The following is a 21,553-nucleotide window of genomic DNA, read 5'->3' on the forward strand; positions in this document are numbered from 1 at the left end:
GTTCCAGGTCTAAAGTGCTAAAGGACGCCCTAGTACCTCGAGGTTCTACTTTACACACTCTGTAAATCACTGCACTGCTTCCTCATTCCCTAAGTTCAACCAGCCTTATACTGACCAAGGACTGAGGGAGAGAGAAGACGATAAGCTAAGTCAATGACTCACACAGACAGATAAAACAACACTAAAAGTTCTGAGGTAATTAGATCAAGTGGTGGACAGAGCCACAGGGATCTGGATCTATATGTATAGTGGTTAAAACTTAAAGTTTATGTGAACTGAACTGGGCTAAACAACACAGAGTTGAGCTAAGCAGGACCAGGACAAAGTGGAAACATGACAGCAACCACTAGACGGGTTTACAAGAGGAGGGAGACCATCACAGCCCTTCCTCTGTATTACTCAGGACAGCTGCTGAAGAAATACACTGGAGAGAAGGTAACGAACAGGAGACAGAGAATGGGGGATAGGCCAATAAGGACTGGCAGAGAGAAAATTACAGAGTGACCCTTACAAAAATAAAGTCAAAAAATCAATATATTTAACATCACGTGATACATGTAAATGCAATTAGCATTTTTGTAATGCCTGACAATATTCCTGAAATGCATGGCTATGACATCTAGTCTACCTGGTGGCCAAAGTGGTTCCTAATGCAGCTTCTTCAATTACTCTTTACGTATTGATCAATGGAGATATGAATTTAAATGTTTTATTTAACCTTTATTTAACTATGCAAGTTGAGAACAAAAATCTTATTTACAATGAGGCTACCAGAAAGCAAAAGGCTTCCTGCGGGTACGGGTGTCACGCCCTGACCTTAGAGAGCCGTTTTATTTCTCTATTTGGTTAGGTCAGGGTGTGATTTGGGGTGGGCATTCTATGTTATCTGTTTCTTTGTTTTTGGCCGAGTGTGGTTCCCAGTCAGAGGCAGCAGTCCATCGTTGTCTCGGATTGGGAATCATACTTAGGCAGTCCTTTTTCCCTCTTTCATTTGTAGGATCTTATTTTTGCATTGGTTGTTATTTTGCCTTGCAGAATGTCACGTTCGTATTTTGTTTTGGGCGTTCATTATAAAATAAATAGAATGAACACGTACCACGCTGCGCTTTGGTCCACTTCTTCCCTTGATGATCGTGACAACGGGGGCTTGGATTAAAAATGTCAAATAAATATAAAATATAGGACAAAACACATATCACGACAAGAGAGACTCTACAACACTACATAAAAAGAGACCTAAGACAACAACATAGCATGGCAGCAACACATGAAAACACAGCATGGTAGCAACACAACACGACAACAACATGGTAGCAACACAACATGTCAGCAGCACAACATGGTAGCAGCACAAAAATAATGTACAAACATTATTGGGCACAGACAACAATACATCACACAAAGCAGCCACAACTGTCAGTAAGAGTGTCCATGATTAAGTCGTTGAATGAAGAGATTGAGATAAAACTGTCCAGTTTGAGTGTTTGTTGCAGCTCGTTCCTGTGCTAGCTGCAGCGAACTGAAAAGAGGAGCGACCCAGGGATGTGTGTGCTTTGGGGACCTTTAGCAGAATGTGACTGGCAGAACGGGTGTTGTATGTGGAGGATGAGGGCTGCAGTAGGTATCTTAGATAGGGGGGAATGAGGCCTAAGAGTATTTTATAAATAAGCATCAACCAGTGGAGATAATTGCTTTGCCCGCCAAACAAAACTTTGGCAGTGATATAATTTAAATTGTACATTTTGGGGGGGAGATTTCAACAAATTTTAGGCTGTTTTTTTCTTTGTTATGAATTGAGATTCAAGTGGATTTGATTGTTTGTTTTTTCAACGATATACACAAAGTACTCTGTCAAAGTGGAAGAAAAAAGGAATATTTTGAAAAAGATGAATGAAAAATAAAACACAAATATATGCTGATTAGATAACTATTCAACCCCCTCGGTCAATACATGCAAGATCACCTTTTGCCAGCGATTACAGAAAAAAAAGAGTCTTTTTGAGTAAGTCTCCAGAGCTTTGCACACCTGGATTGTACAATACTTGCCAATTATCATTTTTTACACTCTTCAAGCTCTATCAAGATGATTGTTGATCATTACTAGACAGCCATTTTCAAGTCTTTCCATATATTTTCAAGCCGATTTAAGTCCGAACTGTAACTAGGCCACACAGGAACATTTAATGTCGTCTTGGTAAGCAACTCCAGTGTATATTTGGCCCTGAATTGAACTTCTTGTCCTGCTGAAAGGTGAATTGGTCTCCCAGTGCTGGAAAGCATACTGAACCAGGTTTTCCTCTAGAATTTTGCATGTGCTTAGCTCTATTCCGTTTCTTTTCATCAACAACAAAAAACTCCCTAGTCCTTGCCGATGACGAGCATATCCATAACATGATGCAGCCACCACCATCCTTGAAAATATGAAGACTGATACTCAGTGATGTGTTGTGTTGGTTTTGTCCTAAACAACACTTTATATTCAGGACAAAAAGTTAATTTCTTTGACAATTTTTTGGCAGTATTACTTTAGTGCCTTATTGCAAACAGGATGCATGTTTTGGAAATTTTTTATTCTGTACAGACTTCCTCCTTTTCACTCTGTTAATTAGGTTAGTATTGTTGAGTAGCTACAATATGGTTGAGCCATCCTCAGTTTTCTCTTATCACAGCCATTAAACTCTGTAACTGTTTTAAAGTCACCATTGGCCTCATGGTGAAATCACTGAGCGGTTTCCTTCCTCTCCGGCAACTGAGTTAGGAAGGACACCTGTATCTTTGTAGTGACTGGGTGTATTGATACACCATCCAAAGTGTAATTAATAACTTCACCATGCTCAACTGGATATTCAGTGTCTGTTTTTTTTTATATACCCATTTCCCAATAGGTGCCTTCTTTGCGAAGCATTGGAAAACCTCCCTGGTCTTTCTGGTGAATCTGTGCTTGAAATTCACTACTCGGCTGATGTGTGGGGTACAGAGATGCGGCAACGATTAAAAAATATATATGAATCGATATTATTGCACACAGAGGCTGTAACACAACAAAGTGTGGAAAAAGTTAAGGGGTGTGAATACTTTCTGAAGGCTCTGTATTTCAAAGTGTAGGTCTAGGTTTTGTGCATCCAATGAGCGGTATTGTGTATTACAGGGAGGGGCAATTGAATGCAAGTTTCACAAAAAAAATTAAACATTTCTAGCCTGTTTATCTATGCGTGACAGGTCACACATCCTGAGTGTTATGCTGTACCTGCTCAGTTTTTCCCCACAAAACACCAGAAAATGGCCTAAAAGAGTAGAACCAGCTCACCTGGTTTTATACTATGATTTCACTATTAGATGTTCAATGTTTCTTTTAAAATAAATGTTTAAAAAGGAATAGTTTCACCATATTAAAATGAGAGTTCAGTTCACATAACATAACAGGGTTGACCTTCAAATGAGGGACAGAAGTAAATGAATCATTAATCACATAATCTTTCATAAATAACTTTGTCAAAGCAACAAAATAACTAGGGTTTTACAGTGATGGTGAAAACTTGGACACACATATTCATTCAATGGTTTTTCTTTATTCTTACTATTTTCTACATTGTGACTACATCGATACTATGAAATAACGCATATGGAATCATGTAGTAACTAAAAATGTGTTAAACAAAATAAAATATATTTTTATCTTTGAGACTCTTCAAAGTAGCCACCCTTTGCCCTGATGACAACTTTACACATACTTGGCATTCTCTCAACCAGCTTCACCTGGAACGCTTTTGAAACAGTTTTGAAGGAGTTCCCACGTATTATTTTTTCACCTTTATTTAACAAGGTAGGCTAGTTGAGAACAAGTTCTCATTTACAACTGCGACCTGGCCAAGATAAAGCAAAGCAGTTCGACAAAAACAACACAAAGTTACACATAAACAAACGTCGAGTCAATAACACAATAGAAAAGAAAAATAGAAAAACCTATGTATAGTGTGTACATCACACAAAGCAGACACAACTGTCAGTAAGAGTGTCCATGATTGAGTCTTTGAATGAAGAGATGGAGATAAAACTGTCCAGTTTGAGTGCTTGTTGCAGCTCATTCCAGTCACTAGCTGCAGCGAACTGAAAAGAGGAGCGACCCAAGGATGTGTGTGCTTTGGGGACCTTTAGCAGAATGTGACTGGCAGAATGGGGGTTGTATGTGGAGGATGAGGGCTGAAGTAGATATCTCAGACAGGGAGGACTGAGACCTAAGAGGGTTTAATAAATAAGCATCAACCAGAGGGTCTTGCGACGGGTATACAGAGATGACCAGTTTACAGAGGAGTGTAGAGTGCAGTGATGTGTCCTATAAGGAGCATTGGTGGCAAAGATTTACACATGGAATAAACAAACATGCAGTAGAAAAAGTTTATATACACTGTGTGCAAATAAGGTAAGATAAGGGAGTTAAGACAATAAATAGGCCATGGTGGCAAAGTAATTACAATATAGCAATTAAACACTGGAGTGATAGATGTGCAAAAGATGAATGTGCAAGTAGAGATACTGGGGTGTAAAGGAGCTAGATAAATAAATGAAAATACAGTATGGGGATGCGGTAGTTGGATGGGCTATTTACAGATGGGCTATGTACAGGTGCAGTGATCTGTGAGCTGCTCTGACAGCTGGTGCTTAAAGCTAGTGAGGGAGATACGAGTCTCCAGCTTCAGTGATTTTTGCAGTTTGTTCCAGTCATTTGCAGTGGAGAACTGGAAGGACTGGTGGCCAAAGGAAGAATCGGCTTTGGGGGTGACCAGTGAAATATATCTGCTGGAGCGCGTGCTACGGGTGGGTGCTGCTATGGTGACCAGTGAGCTGAGAAAAGGTGGGGCTTTACCTAACAGAGACCTGTAGATGACCTGGAGCCAGTGGGTTTGGCGACGAGTAAGAAGCGAGGGCCAGCCAACGAGAGCGTACAGGTCGCAGTGGTGATTAGTGTATGGGTTTGGTGACAAAACGGATGGCACTGTGATAGACTGCATCCAGTTTGTTGAGTAGAGTGTCGGAGGCTGTTTTGTAAATGACATCGCCGAAATCGAGGATCGGTAGGATGGTCAGTTTTACGATGGTATGTTTGGCAGCATGAGTGAAGGATAATTGGATTGGAGATGCTCAATGTGAGTCTGGAAGGAGAGTTTACAGTCTAATCAGACACCTAGGTATTTGTAGTTGTCCACATATTCTATGTCAGAACTGTCCAAAGTAGTGATGCTGGACGGGCGGGCAGGTGTGGGCAGCGATCAGTTGAAGAGCATGCATTTCGTTTAACTTGCAATTAAGAGCAGTTGGAGGCCACGGAAGGAGAGCTGTATGGCATTGATGCTCATCTGGAGGTCAGTTAACACAGTGTTCAAAGAAGGGCCAGGTGTATACAGAATGGTGTCATTTGCATAGAGGTGGATCAGAGAATCACCAGCAGCAAGAGCGACATCATTGATGTATACAGAGAAAAGTGTCGGCCCAAGAATTGCACCCCCATAGAGACTGCCAGAGGTCCGGACAACAGGCCCTCCGATTTGACACACTGAACTCTATCAGAGAAGTAGTTGGTAAACCAGGCGAGGCAGTCATCTGAGAAACCAAGGCTGTTGAGCCTGCCGATAAGAATGTGGTGATTGACAGAGTCGAAAGCCTTGGCCAGGTCGATGAATACGGTTGCACAGTACTGTCTCTTATCAATGGTGGTTATGATATCGTTTAGGACCTTGAGCGTGGCTTAGGTACACCCATGACCAGCTCTGAAACCAGATTGCATAGTGGAGAAGGTACGGTGGGATTCGAAATGGTCGGTAATCTGCTGGTTAACTTGGCTTTCGAAGACCTTAGAAGGCATGGTAGGATAGATACAGGTCGGTAGCAGTTTGGGTCTAGAGTGTCTCCCCCTTTGAAGAGGGGGATGACCGCAACAGCTTTCCAATCTCAGACGATACGAAAGAGAGGTTGAACAGGTTAGTAATAGGGGTTGCAACAATTTTGTCAGATAATTTTAGAAAGAGAAGGTCCAGATTGTCTAGCCCGGCTAATGTGTAGGGGTCCAGATTTTGCAGCTCTTTCAGAACATCAGCTATCTGGATTTGGGTGAAGGAAAAATGTGGGAGGCTTGGGCGAGATGCTGTGGGGGGTGCAGGTCTGTTGACCGGGGTAGGGGTAACCAGATGGAAAGCATGGCCAGCCGTTGAAAAATGCTTATTGAAATTCTCAATTATAATGGATTTATCAGTGGTGACAGTGTTGCCTAGCCTCAGTGCAGTGGGCAGCTGGGAGGAGGTGTTCTTATTCTTAAACTTTTTTGAGTTTGTGCTAGAGGATGCAAATTTCTGTTTGCAAAATATAGTCTTAGCTTTCCTAACTGCCTGTGTACTGTATATTGGTTCCTAACTTCTCTGAAAAGATCATGCTAATGAAGTACGCCACAGGATGTTTTTGTGCTGGTCAAGGGCAGTCAGGTCTGGAGTGAACCAAGGGCTATATCTATTCCTGGTTTCTGTTCCTGTTCCTGGTTCTACATTTTTTGAATGGTGCATACTTATTTAAGATGGTAAGGAAGGCATTTTTAAAGAATAACCAGGCGTCCTCTACTGACGGGATGAGGTCAATATCTGTCCAGGATACCCGGAAGGAAAGGCCTGCTCGCTGAAGTGTTTTAGGGAGCGTTTGACAGTGCTGAGCACTTGTTGGCTGCCTTTCCTTTACTCTGCGGTCTAGCTCATCCCAAACCATCTCAATTGGGTTGAGGTTGGGTGATTGTGGAAGGCAGGTCATCTGATGCAGCACCATCACTCTCCTTCTTGGTCAAATAGCCCTTACACAGCCTGGAGATGTGTTGGGTTATTGTCCTGTTGAAAAACAAATGGTAATCCCACTAAGCGGAAACCAGATGTGATGGCGTATCGCTGCTGAATGCTGTGGTAGCCTTGTTAAGTGTGCCTTGAATTCTAAATAAATCACAGACAGTGTCACCAGCAAAGCACCCCCACACCATCACACCTCCTCCTCCATGCTTCCCGGTGTGAACCACACATGCCAAGATCATCCATTCACCTACTCTGCATCTCACAAAGACACAGTGGTTGGAACCAAAAAATCTCAAATTTGGACTCATCAGACCAAATGACAGATTTCCACCGGTCTAATGTCCATTGCTTGTGTTTCTTGACCCAAGCAAGTCTCTTCTTATTATTGGTATCCTTTAGTAGTGGTTTCTTTTCAGCAATTCGACCATGAAGGCCTGATTCACTCACTCTTCTGAACAGTTGATGTTGAGATGTGTCTGTTACTTGAACACTGTGAAGATGTATATAGACTTTTGTTTCTACTGTGTTATTAACTGTATGTTTGTTTATTCATGTGTAACTCTGTGTTGTTGTTTGTGTCGCACTGCTTTGTTTTATCTTGGCCAGGTCGCAGTTGTAAATGAGAGCTTGTTCTCAACTATCTTACCTTGTTAAATAAAGGTGAAATAAAAAAATAAAAAAAATAAATAAAAGCATTTATTTGGACTGCATTCTGAGTTGCAGTTAACTCTAATGAACGTATCCTCTGTAGCAGAGGTAACTCTGGGTCTTTCCTGTGGCGGTCCCCGTGAGAGCCAGTTTCATCATAGCGCTTGATGGTTTTTGCGACTGCACTTGAAGAAAGTTCTTGAAAGTTCTTGAAATGTTCCTGAATGACTGACCTTCATGTCTTAAAGTAATGATGGACTATCCTTTCTCTTTGATTATTTGAGCTGTTCTTGCCATAATATGGACTTGGTCTTTCACCAAATAAGGCTATCTTCTGTACACCACCCCTACCTTGTCACAACACAAGCTGATTAGCTCAAATGCATAAAAGAAGGAAATCAATTCCACAAATTAACTTTTAAACTTCTTAGGGCTGAAATCCCGTTAACGGGATCGATATGACAACAGCCAGTGAGAGTGCAGGGCGTCCAATTCAAAACAGAACTCTCATAATTAAAATTCCTCAAACATACAAGTACCTTATACCGTTTTAAAGGTAATCTTGATGTTAATCCCACCACAGTTTCTGATTTCAAATAGGCTTTACAGCGAAAGCACCACAAACAATTGTTAGGTCAGAGCCAAGCCACAGAAAAACACAGCCATTTTTCCAGACAAAGATAGGAGTCACAAAAAAGCAGAAATAGAGATAAAATTTATCACTAACCTTTGATGATCTTCATCAGATGACACTCATAGGACTTCATGTTACACAATACATGTATGTTTTGTTTGATAAAGTTCATATTTAAAAAAATCTCAGTATACATTGGGCACTTTATGTTCAGTAGTTCCAAAAACATCCCGTGATTTTGCAGAGCCACATAAATTTACAGAAATACTCATTATAAATGTTGAGTGAAAATACAAGTGTTCTGCATGGAATTAAAGATATACTTCTCCTTAATGCAACCGCTGTGTCAGATTTCAAAAAAGCTTTACGGAAAAAGCAAACCATGCAATTATCTGAGTACGGCGCTCCGACAACAAATACATATATCCGCCATGTTGGAGTCAACAGAAGTCAGAAATAACATTATAAATATTCAGTTACCATTGATGATCTTCGTCAGAATGCACTCCCAGGAATCCCAGTTCCACAATAAATGTTTGATTTGTTCGATAATGTCCATCATTTACGTCCAAATAGCTACTTTTGTTAGCGCGTTTGGTAAACAAATCAAAACTCAAAGCACATTCACTAGTTGCAGACAAAATTTCAAAAATCTTCAGAAAAGCAAAGGAACGGAAGATACCGCTCATGTGAAATGTGTGTGACCAGCATGTGACTGCTGGCAGACCTCTGACTCATTCAGCCCCCCTTCATAGTAGAAGCATCAATCAAGTTTCTAAAGACGGTTGACATCTAGTGGAAGCCTTAGGAAGTGCAAGATTACCAATATCCCACTGTATCTTCTATAGGGGCTAAGTTGAAAATCGACCAACCTCAGATTTCCCACTTCCTGGTTGGACTTTTTCTCAGGTTTTTGCCTGCCATATGAGTTCTGTTATACTCACAGACATAATTCAAACAGTTGAAGAAACTTCAGAGTGTTTTCTATCCATATATACTAATAATATGCATATATTAGCAACTGGGACTTGAGGAGCAGGCAGTTTGCTCTGGGGACCTCAGTCATACTGCCCCCCAGCCATAAGAAGTGTTTAACAAGACACACCTGTTAATTGAAATGCATTCAAGGTGACTACCTTCTGAAGCTGGTTGAGAGAATGCCAAGAGCGTACAAAGCTGTCATAAACACAAAGGGTGGCTACTTTGAAGAATCTCAAAGATAAAATATATTTTGATTTGTTTAACACTTTTTTTGGTTACAATATCACAGTATTGATGTCTTCAGTATTATGCTACAATGTAGAACCTTTTGACTGGTAAAGTATACTTATCAAAGTAAATCAATTCATTTGGGCATGTTTCTGCAAGTGTAGAGCAATGGACTTCATGTTGAATCTGGTTTGGCCTTTTCCAGGAATTTAAGAACTTTTATGCAGAGCTCCGTGGATCAACACTCTTTCTGTACACAGACGAGATGCATGACACAGTAAGAGAATAGCTACACTCATCTAATCTCTTGGTTGTATTGTATCAAGTTTTTTAATCGATCTATGGCTTGACTAATCAGATATGTAATTCCCTATCAGTACTCAGAGAAACTGGACCTTCAGATGTGGAAGTCGATGTCGATGGATTCTCCTTATCAAAACAACAGGTCAACCATCTATACTCTCACCCTGACCAATGAGGAAGTGCAGCTAAAGGTCATTTATGTTACATTCAGTCAAGTTATTGCCAATCCTAATCAGAACGTGTTACTGGCAAATAGCCATAAAGTGGTTGCACAATCCTGCAGATTTACGAGACAGGTATCTGTTGATATCTGATCTAGGTGGATAACCCCAACACAGGAGAGGAGTGGAGAGGCTTCATCATGACTGTGGCCACTGTATGTAACACACACATACACATTGGGCTGTCAGGGTTGAATACTCATTCTGACTCATTTTCCTGAGAGTTAAGAACAGAGAATTTGTAGATTAAACTAAAGAGCAAAGTAAATATAAGCTTGCAATTTCTTTGACGATGTGCCCTGTAGAAGGAGATCCCCAGTAAACTGCAGCTGCTCCCAGGTCAGATGCTGAGGCTGGAAGAGGTTCTGTCTGAGGAGAAGAAGAGACAGGCCCCACCTCCTCCCCTGCCTTACACCACCTACCATATCCATCCCTCCTCAGACGACACATATGACGATGCCATCTCTGGAACCCCCCTGTGAGAATTGCCATGTTTCTATTCATTATTTTGATACAAAATGTATTTCTATCTCGTCTCCTCTAACCCTCCTTTTCTTCTCCTCTCTCCAGCTGTTTCTTTCCTGTGTCTCGACAGAAGGCAGAGAGGATGTTGAAGGAGAACACAGAGTACGGCAGCATCATTCTCCGCCCCTCGACTGACAACACTAACTACGCCATCACCTTGAGACAGGACTACCCCAGGTCTTGAACTTAAACATCTCACCCCTGACCTTTAACCCTGAACTCCAACACCCTGTAACTTACAGGCCTCAAGTTTCTCCCCCCTTCACTAAACAAGCCTTTATTGACAACAGCACCCTAGCCCTATCATACAACAGTGTCTCTGGCTGAGGGAGTAGAGAGGAACCAAGTACTCTTGAGATTTACCAGACTCTATATTTCAGTGGCCCAGTGATGAAGAACTACAAAGTGCTTTCCATAGACACAGGCTTCGTCATTGAACTAGATGCCCCGGTGAGTCCTGCTCTGGCAGCCTGATTCCTGTACTGAATGTCTGACTCTCATCCCATCAAAATGGGTTCAAAACACAGCACTGATATGAGACGACACTCTGTATATGCTTAGTGTCTTGACAGCCCTTCAAGTTTGTCCGATATCTGCTTTTGATAGGAGGTAACATCCTAATGTCTGTCCGTTTCATCAGGTGACTGTCCCTTCCCTGGGGGCAGTGCTAGATCACTTCCTGAAGGCAACAGAGTTCCGTCTGCACCCATACCTGGTTCCCCAGACCTACGACACCTGCATTGGTGAGAGAGCGTCACAACACCACAAATAAGTTGACTCACCACTGAAGGCTAAGCTTAGCCCCATAACAATCATATCATTACTCCTGTATCGTACAAGGTGTGTAACTTGTGACCTGTGCCAATCAGATTTGCCACTCGCATTGCCCTGTTTTCCACCCAAACCGGTCCCCCGGGCGAGAGTTGCACCGATGATCCACACAAAGTCCCCGAAAGGGAGCACCCCTCCCTCCTTTCCCAAACTCCCAATCAAAGACACAGATACAGGAAAAGAATATCAAGACGCAGATGAAGTATTAAACCCAGGTGTGTGGGTCACAATCAACTTCAGAGCATCAGTGTGTTTACAATAGACGTGGGTGCAGTCTCAGGCTTGTAAGTTCTCTTCAGTCCGTCTACTCTGTTTTCGTCTCTCCAGACCCCAGACCTGAAGACCTGAATTAGGAGCTCCGCACAGCAGTACCGAAAGGGGATGAAACAGACCTACACAGGGGAACAGTTTTCACACACTACACACACATCACACACACACAGAGCAACAACGTCACGAATGAACACACTTGATCTATAGCATCTAGCAAGTTTTTATTTCTCTGTGGTTTTGTACCCAAATGTCACGTTGGCGAGGAAACAACCTGTCGCTCATCCTTGTAAAGATGTGTACACTATAGTAAATGCACTTTTTTTTTGAGCTCATGCTTGGCTCCAGTTAAAAATTTGCCAATGAGATGTAGATTTGAAATAGTACAATGGTGCATAAAGATTACTACTGGCCTAGATATCTGAATTGTCCGCTTCTGACCTTTGCACACACGGAAATAAACTACCACACAAATGCTTCAGGATACATTTATTTTCCAAGTCACACGCAGGAGTCAACCAGCATAATATATTTTTTATCAATAATTTTCTTATATATCAGTATTTTATAAATCATATCACTATTATCAGTTTGTATCATAGGTGAAAGGTTAAAGGACTTATCACTCAATGACAGCTGGGTTGTGAAAAATAAAGCAAAATAAAAAAGTGTTCTCTCCATCCATTCAGGGCCTGAAGAGCGCTCTTACAGCAGCACTGCTAGTTTGACCATCTTTCCCTCCCAGTACCTCATCTCTCAAAACCCTTCCCACTGGACAGGTGACAGCAAATACAGCAGGTGCCCATCGGTGATTGGAAAGTAGTTTCCACCATAATGCTTTTACCCACCTTGAGGCCAGTACCATCTCTACCTCCCTCCCTGCAGTCTGGTCCCATACTCTAATGCCCCATTATTAAGACATCATAAATTAAAACTAAATAATAATAATTTAACATTGCAGGATAAAAAAACTAAAACAATAAGTTAACATGTTTGTTCCCCAATCAAGACACATGGCTACTTCTCTAAAAGTGACAGCTGAAGGATCCTTTCCAGCTCATCCTCTTCCTCCTGCCTCGCCCTGTAACAGGAAACAGAATTAAGTCATTAGATCCCAGAAACTGGCAATCAAGCTCCCCAAATCCTTTCCTCATCCATCCTTATAATCCCACTCTGCATGGCTGTGTTCAAATACTCTAGAACGGGTTCCTCTCCTCATCCCTTTCCCTGGTCAGAAAACAATGGATGATCAGAGAAAGAAACCCGACAAGCACTCATCCCTCTCACACCTGTCCATCTCTTCCTGTTCCCTGCACGAGAGGTCCATGGCGATGCGTAGCTGCTCGTCAAAGCTGTTTCCCCCGGGAAATGGCCTCGGCAACCGCGGCTCAGCCACTGAGCTGTAAGAGGGAGGGGAGTAGGCTCCGGGGTGCGACGGCGAGACTGACAGGGGAGGGGCAGGATCTGCAGGCTCTCCTTCCTTACCACCAGCCAATGAGATCGACAGGGACTCCTGGATGGCCCTATCAGAGAGGTAGCGGGATGACGGTTTAAAAGCTAATGCCAGAGAGTGAAAGCCTTATAATATATTATCCGACATGAACAAGTTGAAAAGGATGGACGCTTCTCACCTCTCCAGCTGAGAGTCATCCTCATACAGGGGTGACTGTATTTGCCCAGAAACAGGACGACTGTTAGTCAGAGCCTCCCATATAGTCACCTACAGAGAGATAGATTTTACTGAACTTCCGTGGCAATCATCATGAAAACCTAAAGCTGATAAATATTTAATTTGTGGATCAATGACTTCTATTAAGAGTAAACCATGATTATTTCCTGTCTCACCTGGTCGCTCTCTGTCCCTGCGTCCAATAGGCTCTGCTGGATGGCAAACTGCAGCAAGTTATCATCCTCATCTCTCATTGGCTCGCTGCGGCCCGGACCAAGCGTAGTGTAGTCTGGGGGTGGTTCAAATACGGAGGGGTCCACCTCGCAGTTAAATGGATGCAGGGCCTGCCCTGGGAGCAGAGGGACAGGGAGATACGTTTCCACACCTTTTTTTTCGAGCAACGTGCAACTTTTGGTAACACGATACCTCACCCATCCAGACTCCCAAATAGCAACATTCACAAGGGGGCAACAGAAGTTCTTGTTGTCTTCTCATGTTGTGAAAGCAAAAGAAGAGTCTCGTCTTCCCTAGCTAGCAAGTTGGCTAAACACTGCAAGATAGCTAGCCTTTTAGCTTCCCACATTGTTTCACATGGCATTTGATTTAATAATAAATCTGATTGACCTGGCAAATACTCTCAAAACTTGCCGGTGTAACCTACAACATTATCGAAATGTCATATGCTGCTCCTATGTATTCACTCAGCTAAAAATAGAATGTCATGTTTTGGTCACAGAGAAAATAGTTATTACTTCTAAACAAAATACATTCTAATTAAGGCTACAATGTTGTTTGGTTAATTGTCTGAACAGTTGCTGAGATTATATACACAACACTTCCCCCATGGCTACGCAAGGAATGGGGCACAGGACTACGTAGAATATCGGTGCGCACTACAAGGAGCTGCCCCTTTTGGGGACGAAAAACGTCACTTTGACACTGCACTACACTCCGTAGGGTCCATCTCCGTAGGGTATAAATAGCCCTTTAGTATGTGTTGCGTGTGGTTACCAGCCTCGGGGGCCTCCTCAGGTGTGTGTACAGTAACCGAGCTGACAGGCTCATCACAGCCACACAGGTTACTGAAGGTCACTCTGGCATTCAACACATGGAACAGAGGGATCTCTGAGAAAGAGAGAGAAAGGGGAGATCTTCAAGATCTTGTCAATTTGTTTAAGCTTAAATTGTAAAGCGTGTCCTTTTTCTTCTGATAGCACCTGCTCCTCTCCATGTCTTCTCTTTGGGTCTCTGTTTCAGATCCTGCCTAGAAGGTAGGGACTAGGGGTCAGTTTGGGATTAAGCCTCACCTATTTTGACCGGGAAGCCGGGGGGCAGGCTCAGAGTGATGAAGTCACGTAGTTTGGCAAAATGGGCGTTGGAGATGGCCATGAGGTCAATGATGGGCGTGACCTGCTCAGCCAATGACAGAGGGTGAGCCTCACTCAACCACAGATGGGCCTTAAACCTAAAGAGAGAGAGAGACAGAGAGAGCAAGAGAGAAAAATAAAGACACTTGCATTAAACATGGCAGTGATCTTGTGCTTCTCCAAGCTTGACTGTGCGTTGCTACGGTGATCCCGGCTATCTGTTGCCATGGCAACAGTGGTACCTCTGGACTTTGCTGGTGAGCTCCACGGGGCGTCCGATGTCTCGCTCATTGAGTTGGAACTCTGGGTCAAAGTATTCCTCAGCGGTGATGGCTGTGGGGTTATGGGGACTGGCACACTGAGAAACATTACTCTGAGAGACATGGGAAGAGACACACATCATTGACCACATCCAGTCAGTCAGTCCATCAAAGCATCTATCCACCACATATAATATGAGGTGGAGGTGTCTTTCTGAAACTCACCCCATTAGGAGCAGTATGCTGCTCAGCTATCCCCAGGAAGGACTGAAGAGGAGTCTTGGTGCCTGGGAGGACAGGAGGGATTGAACCATGCTGTGCCTGTACGTACACTATGACCAAATAAAACATAAGTGTTCTGTGTGTACCTTTGCTCTTTGACTTGTCCTGGTCCGACAGGTGCTCTGTTCTTGATCGAGTCACCAGCTCCACATTAGTGGCGCTGTACACCTGAAAACAAACCAAAGGGAAAAAAACATGATTCAATAAAAATAAAAAAATATTGTTTTTTTAAAGGCCAAGAAACACTTTCTATTAGAAAAAAAATTCAGGTCCAATGGTGCCTCTGGGCTCACCTTTGCTTCGTAGCCACTGACTGCCTCACTCTTCTCAGAACGCCAGCCCCAAATGCCAGACTTGTTCCTGTGCAGCAAAGAGCAGGAGAGAAGAATTAGAAGACAGACCAGGTAGGTGAGTATGTTGTGTGTGAAGTAGCTACCTCTCGAAGGCGATGTTGCGTGTGTTGAGGTGTGTGGAGACGATAGGGGAGGTGAGTCTCTGGGCGGTGTTCTCCTGGGTGGGCAGCATGGCAGCCAGGAGAGACGGAGCGTCCCGCAGGGAGAGAGACAGAGGCTCTGTGTACACCACCTGCTTGTCATGGTCCACCTCCATCACCACAGCGCCATTCTCTATAGAAACACACACATTACCATGGAGACAACACACATTCACCATTCAAACACTCTATGGAAACCATACCACCAGTGTTATACCTTCGCCCTTAAAGATGTAGCTGCGACGGCCCTTGAGCCAGGTCATGTGCTCAAATCCCAGTAGAGTGGTGTCCACCCGCAGACACGAGCCACTCTTCCACACGCGGTACACATCACTGGGACACACCTTGGAGACCAGGGGGACTGAGAGTTTGGGGGGGGGGGGGGGTTAACCACCATAAACACTTCAGTGCATCACAGTGACAGTATAACTGGGAGCTGTTCATCTGGTGCTGAAACCGACCACAGTGAGCAGATATGAGCCCTTCACGATCACACACACTCACCCCAACTGGTGAACTCCCATTTCATCTCCACGTAAAAATCCCGGGCCTGAAAGAGGTGACACAGCATCGTGAGTTTCAGATATGTGATTGACAGGTGTGCTACCGGTGTTTGTTATATGGCTGAAGCGAAGGCTACAAAGCGTTACCTTACCCGTCTTAGCTTGCTGAGCAGTTCTGGGATGCCGGCCAGTCTCTCTGTGGCTCGCTTGAAGTCTCTATACTGCAGCACCAGCTGACAAAGCTCAGGGTCCCCTGTGCTCACTGCCTCCTGCAAAACTGGACATCGACATGCCATCAACCCACACACAGTGCCTATAGAAAGTCTGCACTCAATTGAAATTCTCTCACATTTTGTTACATTACAAAGTGGGAGTGAAATATTTTAATTGTCATGTTTTGTCATCGACCTACACAAAATACGCCATAATAACAAAGTGAAAATACATTTGACAAAATAATACAAATGTTATAAAATAATTAGTTGCACAAGTATTCACCCGCTTTGTTTTGGGAAGTTGAGCCGCACACTCAGACGCTATAATGTAACAACGTTTCGACAGCCAAGCGGTCTTCATCAGGGTATAATGACAAACACGGTGGGTCACTCGTTTATATCGAGTTTGAAAGCCCTTGCTCTCCCTTTGGTCTCAACGTAGAGTTTGATCTGAAGTCCTTCTTTCGCTATCCATTGTAAATAATGTTTGTAGGCCTACGTAGCCACATTGGATAGGATCATAGATACATTCATGCTTTTTTCCCCGTTTTATTTATTTATTTATATATATATGTAAATCGACCAATGATGTCAAGCCACAGCTGGCCATGATTACAGACACCTGTGTGTGTACTTTCAAACTCTATATCAATTAGTGACCCGCAATGTTTGTCATTATACCACGATGAAGACAGCGTGTCTATCGAAACATTATTAAATTACGTCTGAGCTCCGAGAGTGTGAGGCTCTCCTTTTCATTTTCAAGTGTTCTACTCCGCTAGCCAGCACCTTGACAAACCAGGTGTGAGTTTTAACCACCTCCAGATTGAACACAGAAGTCAAATTTGGCATAACAAATCAGATAAATTATATGGAAATAATAAGAGTTGGCATGATTTTTCAATGACTACCCCCTTCCTCTGCCGTCCATACATAAAGTGCCTTCAGAAAGTTGTCACACCCCTAGACTTTATCCACATTTTGTTGTCAGACTGAATTTAAAATGGATTACATTTAGATTGTGTGTCAATGGCCTACACACAATAACCTATAATAACAGTGGAATTATGTTTTTAGTAATATCTTAATAATGAAAAGGCAAAATGTCTTGAATCAATAAGTATTCAATCCGTTTGTTACGGTACGCCTAAATAAGTTCAGGAGTAAAAATGTGCTTAAAAAGCCACATAAGTTACATGGACTCACTCAGTGCAATAACAGTGTTTAACATGATTTTTGAATGACTACCTCATCTCTTTACCCCACAAGTAAAATGATCTTTAAGTTCCTTCAGGCGAACAGTGAATTTCAAACACAAATTCAACCAAAGACCAGGGAGGTTTTCCAATGCCTCGCAAAGGGCGCCTATTGATGAATGGGTAAAAAAACAGACATTGAATATCCCTTTGAGCATGGTGTAGTTATTAATTACACTTTGGTGTATCATTACACCCAGTCACTACAAAGCTACAGGGGTCTGTCCTAACTCAATTGCGGGAGAGGAAGGAAATCGCTCAGGGATTTCACCATGAGGCCACTGGCGACTTTAAAACAGTTAGAGTTGAATGGCTGTGACAGGAGAAAATTGAGGATGGATCAACATTGTAGTTACTCCACAATACTAAGCTAAAAGACGGCATGAAAGCATGGAAGCCTGTACAGAATAACAAATATTCCAAAACATGCATCCTGTTTGCAATAAGGCACTAAAGTAAAACTGCAAATTATGTAGCAAGGAAATTAACTTTATGTCCTGAATACAAAAGTGATATGTTTGGGGCAAATCCAACACAACGTTACTGAGTACCACTCTTCACATTTTCAAGCATGGTGGTGGCTGTATCATGTTATGGGTATGCTTGTCATCAGCATGGACTAGGGAGTTTTTTAGGATAGAAAGAAACGGAAGAGCTTAGCACAGTCAAAATCCTAGAGGAAAACCTGGTTCAACTGCAGTCTGCTTTCCAACAGACACAGAGACAAAGTCACCTTTCAGCAGGAAAATAACCTAAAACAAGGCCAAATAGTGGTTAGAGCGTTGGGTCGGTAACCGAAAGGTTGCTGGATCGAATCCCCGAGCTGACAAGGTAAAAATCTGTCGTTCTGCCCGAGCAAGGCAGTTAACTCACTGTTCTCTGGGAGCCGAAGACGCGGATGTCGATTAAGGCAGCCCCCCGCACCTCTCTAATTCAGAGGGGTTGGGTTAAATGTGGAAGACACATTTCAATTGAAGACATTCAGTTGTACAGCTGACTAAGTATCCCCCTTTCCCTTATATACATTGGAGTTTCTTACCAAGACGACATTGAATGTTCCTTTAGTGGGCTCATTACAGTTTTGACATTAATTGCCTTAAAATCGATGGCAAGACTTGAAAATGGTATTGAACAACAACCAACTTGACACAGCTTGAAGAATTTTTTAAAGAATAATGTGCAAAGCACTTATGAGATGTACCCAAGAAGACACAAAAGGTGTTTCTAACATGTATTGACTCGGGTAGGGTGAATACTAATCTAATCAAGGTTTACAATGCATTTGGAAAGTTTTCAGACCTTTTACCACATTTTGTTACGTTACAGCCTTATTCTAAAACGGATCAATTAAAAAATGTTTCCTCATTAATCTACACAAAATACCTCATAATGACATAGTAAAAACAGGTTTACATTTTTGTAAATGTATATAAATAACATTTACATAAGTATTCAGACTCTTTACTCAAAAACCAAGCCATGAGGTCGAAGGAATTGTTCGTAGAGCTCCGAGACAGGATTGTGTTGAGGCACAGATCTGCAGCATTGAAGGTCCCCAAGAAAACAGTGGCCTCCATCATTCTTAAATGGAGGAAGTTTTGGAACCACCAACACTCTTCCTAGAGCTGGCAGCCTGGCCAAACTGAGCAATCGGGGGACAAGGGCCTAGGTCAGGGAGGTGACCAAGAACCCGATGGTCACTCTGACAGAGCTCCAGAGTTCCTCTGTGGAGATGGGAAAACCTTCCAGAAGGACAAAGATCCTGCAGCACTCCACCAATCAGACCTCTAAAGTAGTGGCAAGACGGAAGCCACTGCTCAGTAAAAAACACATGACAGCTAGCTTGGAGTTTTCCGAAAGGCACCTAAAGGACTCTGACCATGAGAAACAAGGTTTCTCTAGTCTGATGAAACCAAGATTGAACTCTTAACCTGAATGCCAAGCGTCACGTCTGGAGGAAACCTGGCACCATCCCTATGTTGAGCCATGGTAGTGTTAGCATCATGCTGTGGCAATGTTTTTCAGCAGCAGGGATAGGGTGACTCTTCAGGTTTGAGGCAAAGAGAAACAGAGCAAAATAAAAAGTGATCCTTGATGAAAACCTGCTCCAGAGCGCACATGGACCTCAGACTGGGGCGAAGGTTCACCTTTCAACAGTACAAAGACCTTAAGCTCACAGCCAAGACAACACAGAAGTGGCTTCGGGACAAGTCTCTGAATGTCCTTGAGTGGCCCAGCCAGAGCCTGGACTTGAATCTGATCGAACATCTCAGGAATGACCTGAAAATAGCTGTGCAGCAACGCTCCCCGTCCAACCTGACAGAGTTTAAGAGGATTTGCAGAGAAGAGTGGGAGAAACTCCACCATAACGATAAAGCTGGGTATTGTGTGTAGATTGATGAGGGGGGGGAACTATTTAATACATTTTAGAATAAGGCTGTAACATAACAAAATGTGGAAAAGGTCAAGGGGTCTGAATACTTTCCGAATGCTCCGTATTAGAGTTTTATTCTTCATTAATCTTAACATTTAAAAAAAAAATCCACTGAGTTGTGTGTAGGTAGATCCTTGACAAAACAAATGAAACATGCATTTGAATTCCATGAAACTTCCACTTTCTAGAGGCACTGTATCCTTCAAAAACTGTACAGCAATATGTTTTAGGAAACAGGTGATTTGTATTCTTCCCATACATTGCTCTGTGTATCCACTCACCAGTCCAGCTCTGAGCGTTGCAGTGCGTTGGGTCTGCGGAGTGTCTGAGCAGCACACGGGTTGATTCCAGGTGGCCCAGACTCACAGCCAGCTCTAGCGGGGTGCGCCCCCGCGGGTCCAAGCGATCCACATTCTCCTGTGGAAGAACAGCACTGGTGTGTCATGAAAGCTGGGGCGCGCCTTCTGAGCGGTGCGGTATGGGACGCAAAGCTGTCAAACTCAAAACGTGAACGGTTGAAAAGAGAGAAACGTATGTTGCTACCCCAGGTTGACCTACCTCGTTTTTTTGTAGTTGCCGTTCAAGCTCAAGGTATTGGTTGTTCCAAACCAGAAAATGAAAAGGAAACGCCTCTTGAGCCATTGTTTATCAAATGTAGCTAGCAACTTGCTATACAGCTTTCACCGTTTCTCTTCCAGTAGCAGCAAAAATGTTCTCTCAAGAGACGTGTGAGGACGCGTGCACAAACAATTCCCACAAGGTAGCAAGATTCTACTTTATAAAACTGGTAAATATTTAGCAAAGTAATTAGCAATAGGATAGGAGTAGGTGCCGATTAAAATACATAGCTAGCTAGCCCTCGTCTACCCATTAGCCAGGAAAGCGGCTAACTGGCTAATAACATATGATAGCACTTATTTTCCATTCCATCTTGCTTGTTAGCTAGCTGGCTAACATTGAACGTCTAACCATGTCCATTTCTAGTCTAGCAATGCCGTTTGTTTGTAACAAACGACGGTATCATGTCCTGCTGATGTGCTAACAACAACTCCCTATCATCACCCACTCGCTTTCGCGATGGGTTTTTTTCTGACCCTGTGCAGTCAAAATAATAGACCGAGATACGGCCTATTTCGAATACACATCCAGGTCACTCGAGTATTTAATACGTCCGATGATAGCGATGTCAATTCGGATGCTGTCAATATACCTTGTCGGTGTTCATATTCCAATCACCAACATTCTGGAAACAACAAACCACTATTGCACAGTCCGGTATTCTTAACAATAACAGACTGCAGCAGCTGAGACAATATACACACCCCAGTTTGCATTATTTATTTATATTTCACGTCATTTTCAGCGTCGCTTTAGTTCCAGGTTATTGCTAGCAGCTGGAGTGGGTGAGGAAGGAAGGGCGCGTAATGCATGTTGCCATACAATCATTGATGGGTAAACAACTGTTCTATCCCCACTTCTAATGCCAGATGTCAAGTAGAGTTGTGGGGCAATGGTGAGAATCTCCTGCTGATGACCACGGGCTCTTTGCGCGCCCCCCCCAAAAAGGTATTACATGTACACAGCGAATCACCTGACACCGTAACAAAAGCCT

The 21,553-nt window shown here is 43.0% G+C and overlaps 2 protein-coding genes across 2 annotated transcripts; one reads left to right on the forward strand and one right to left on the reverse strand.

The window, feature by feature from the left end:
- Positions 1-86: 86 nt before the first annotated feature.
- LOC109880687 (signal-transducing adaptor protein 1-like) lies at positions 87-11,937 on the forward strand. Its single transcript, XM_020472871.2, has 10 exons — positions 87-435; positions 9,518-9,589; positions 9,690-9,806; positions 9,935-9,991; positions 10,142-10,314; positions 10,407-10,538; positions 10,742-10,811; positions 11,002-11,104; positions 11,231-11,407; positions 11,520-11,937. The coding sequence occupies exons 1-10, from the start codon at positions 334-336 to the stop codon at positions 11,543-11,545; spliced, it is 1,029 nt and encodes a 342-aa protein (XP_020328460.1). The 5' UTR covers positions 87-333; the 3' UTR covers positions 11,546-11,937.
- ankrd13d (ankyrin repeat domain 13 family, member D) lies at positions 11,935-21,481 on the reverse strand. Its single transcript, XM_020472870.2, has 16 exons — positions 20,500-21,481; positions 20,223-20,358; positions 16,189-16,313; positions 16,038-16,083; positions 15,751-15,894; positions 15,477-15,666; positions 15,334-15,400; positions 15,127-15,208; positions 14,984-15,045; positions 14,741-14,871; positions 14,439-14,596; positions 14,143-14,256; positions 13,308-13,480; positions 13,094-13,182; positions 12,752-12,985; positions 11,935-12,543 (listed from the first exon to the last, which is right to left on the reverse strand). The coding sequence occupies exons 1-16, from the start codon at positions 20,581-20,583 to the stop codon at positions 12,480-12,482; spliced, it is 1,899 nt and encodes a 632-aa protein (XP_020328459.1). The 5' UTR covers positions 20,584-21,481; the 3' UTR covers positions 11,935-12,479.
- Between the last annotated feature and the right edge of the window lie 72 nt (positions 21,482-21,553).

The sequence above is a fragment of the Oncorhynchus kisutch genome, linkage group LG19, assembly GCF_002021735.2.
Source record: "Oncorhynchus kisutch isolate 150728-3 linkage group LG19, Okis_V2, whole genome shotgun sequence".
In the NCBI taxonomy this organism is placed as follows: domain Eukaryota; kingdom Metazoa; phylum Chordata; class Actinopteri; order Salmoniformes; family Salmonidae; genus Oncorhynchus; species Oncorhynchus kisutch.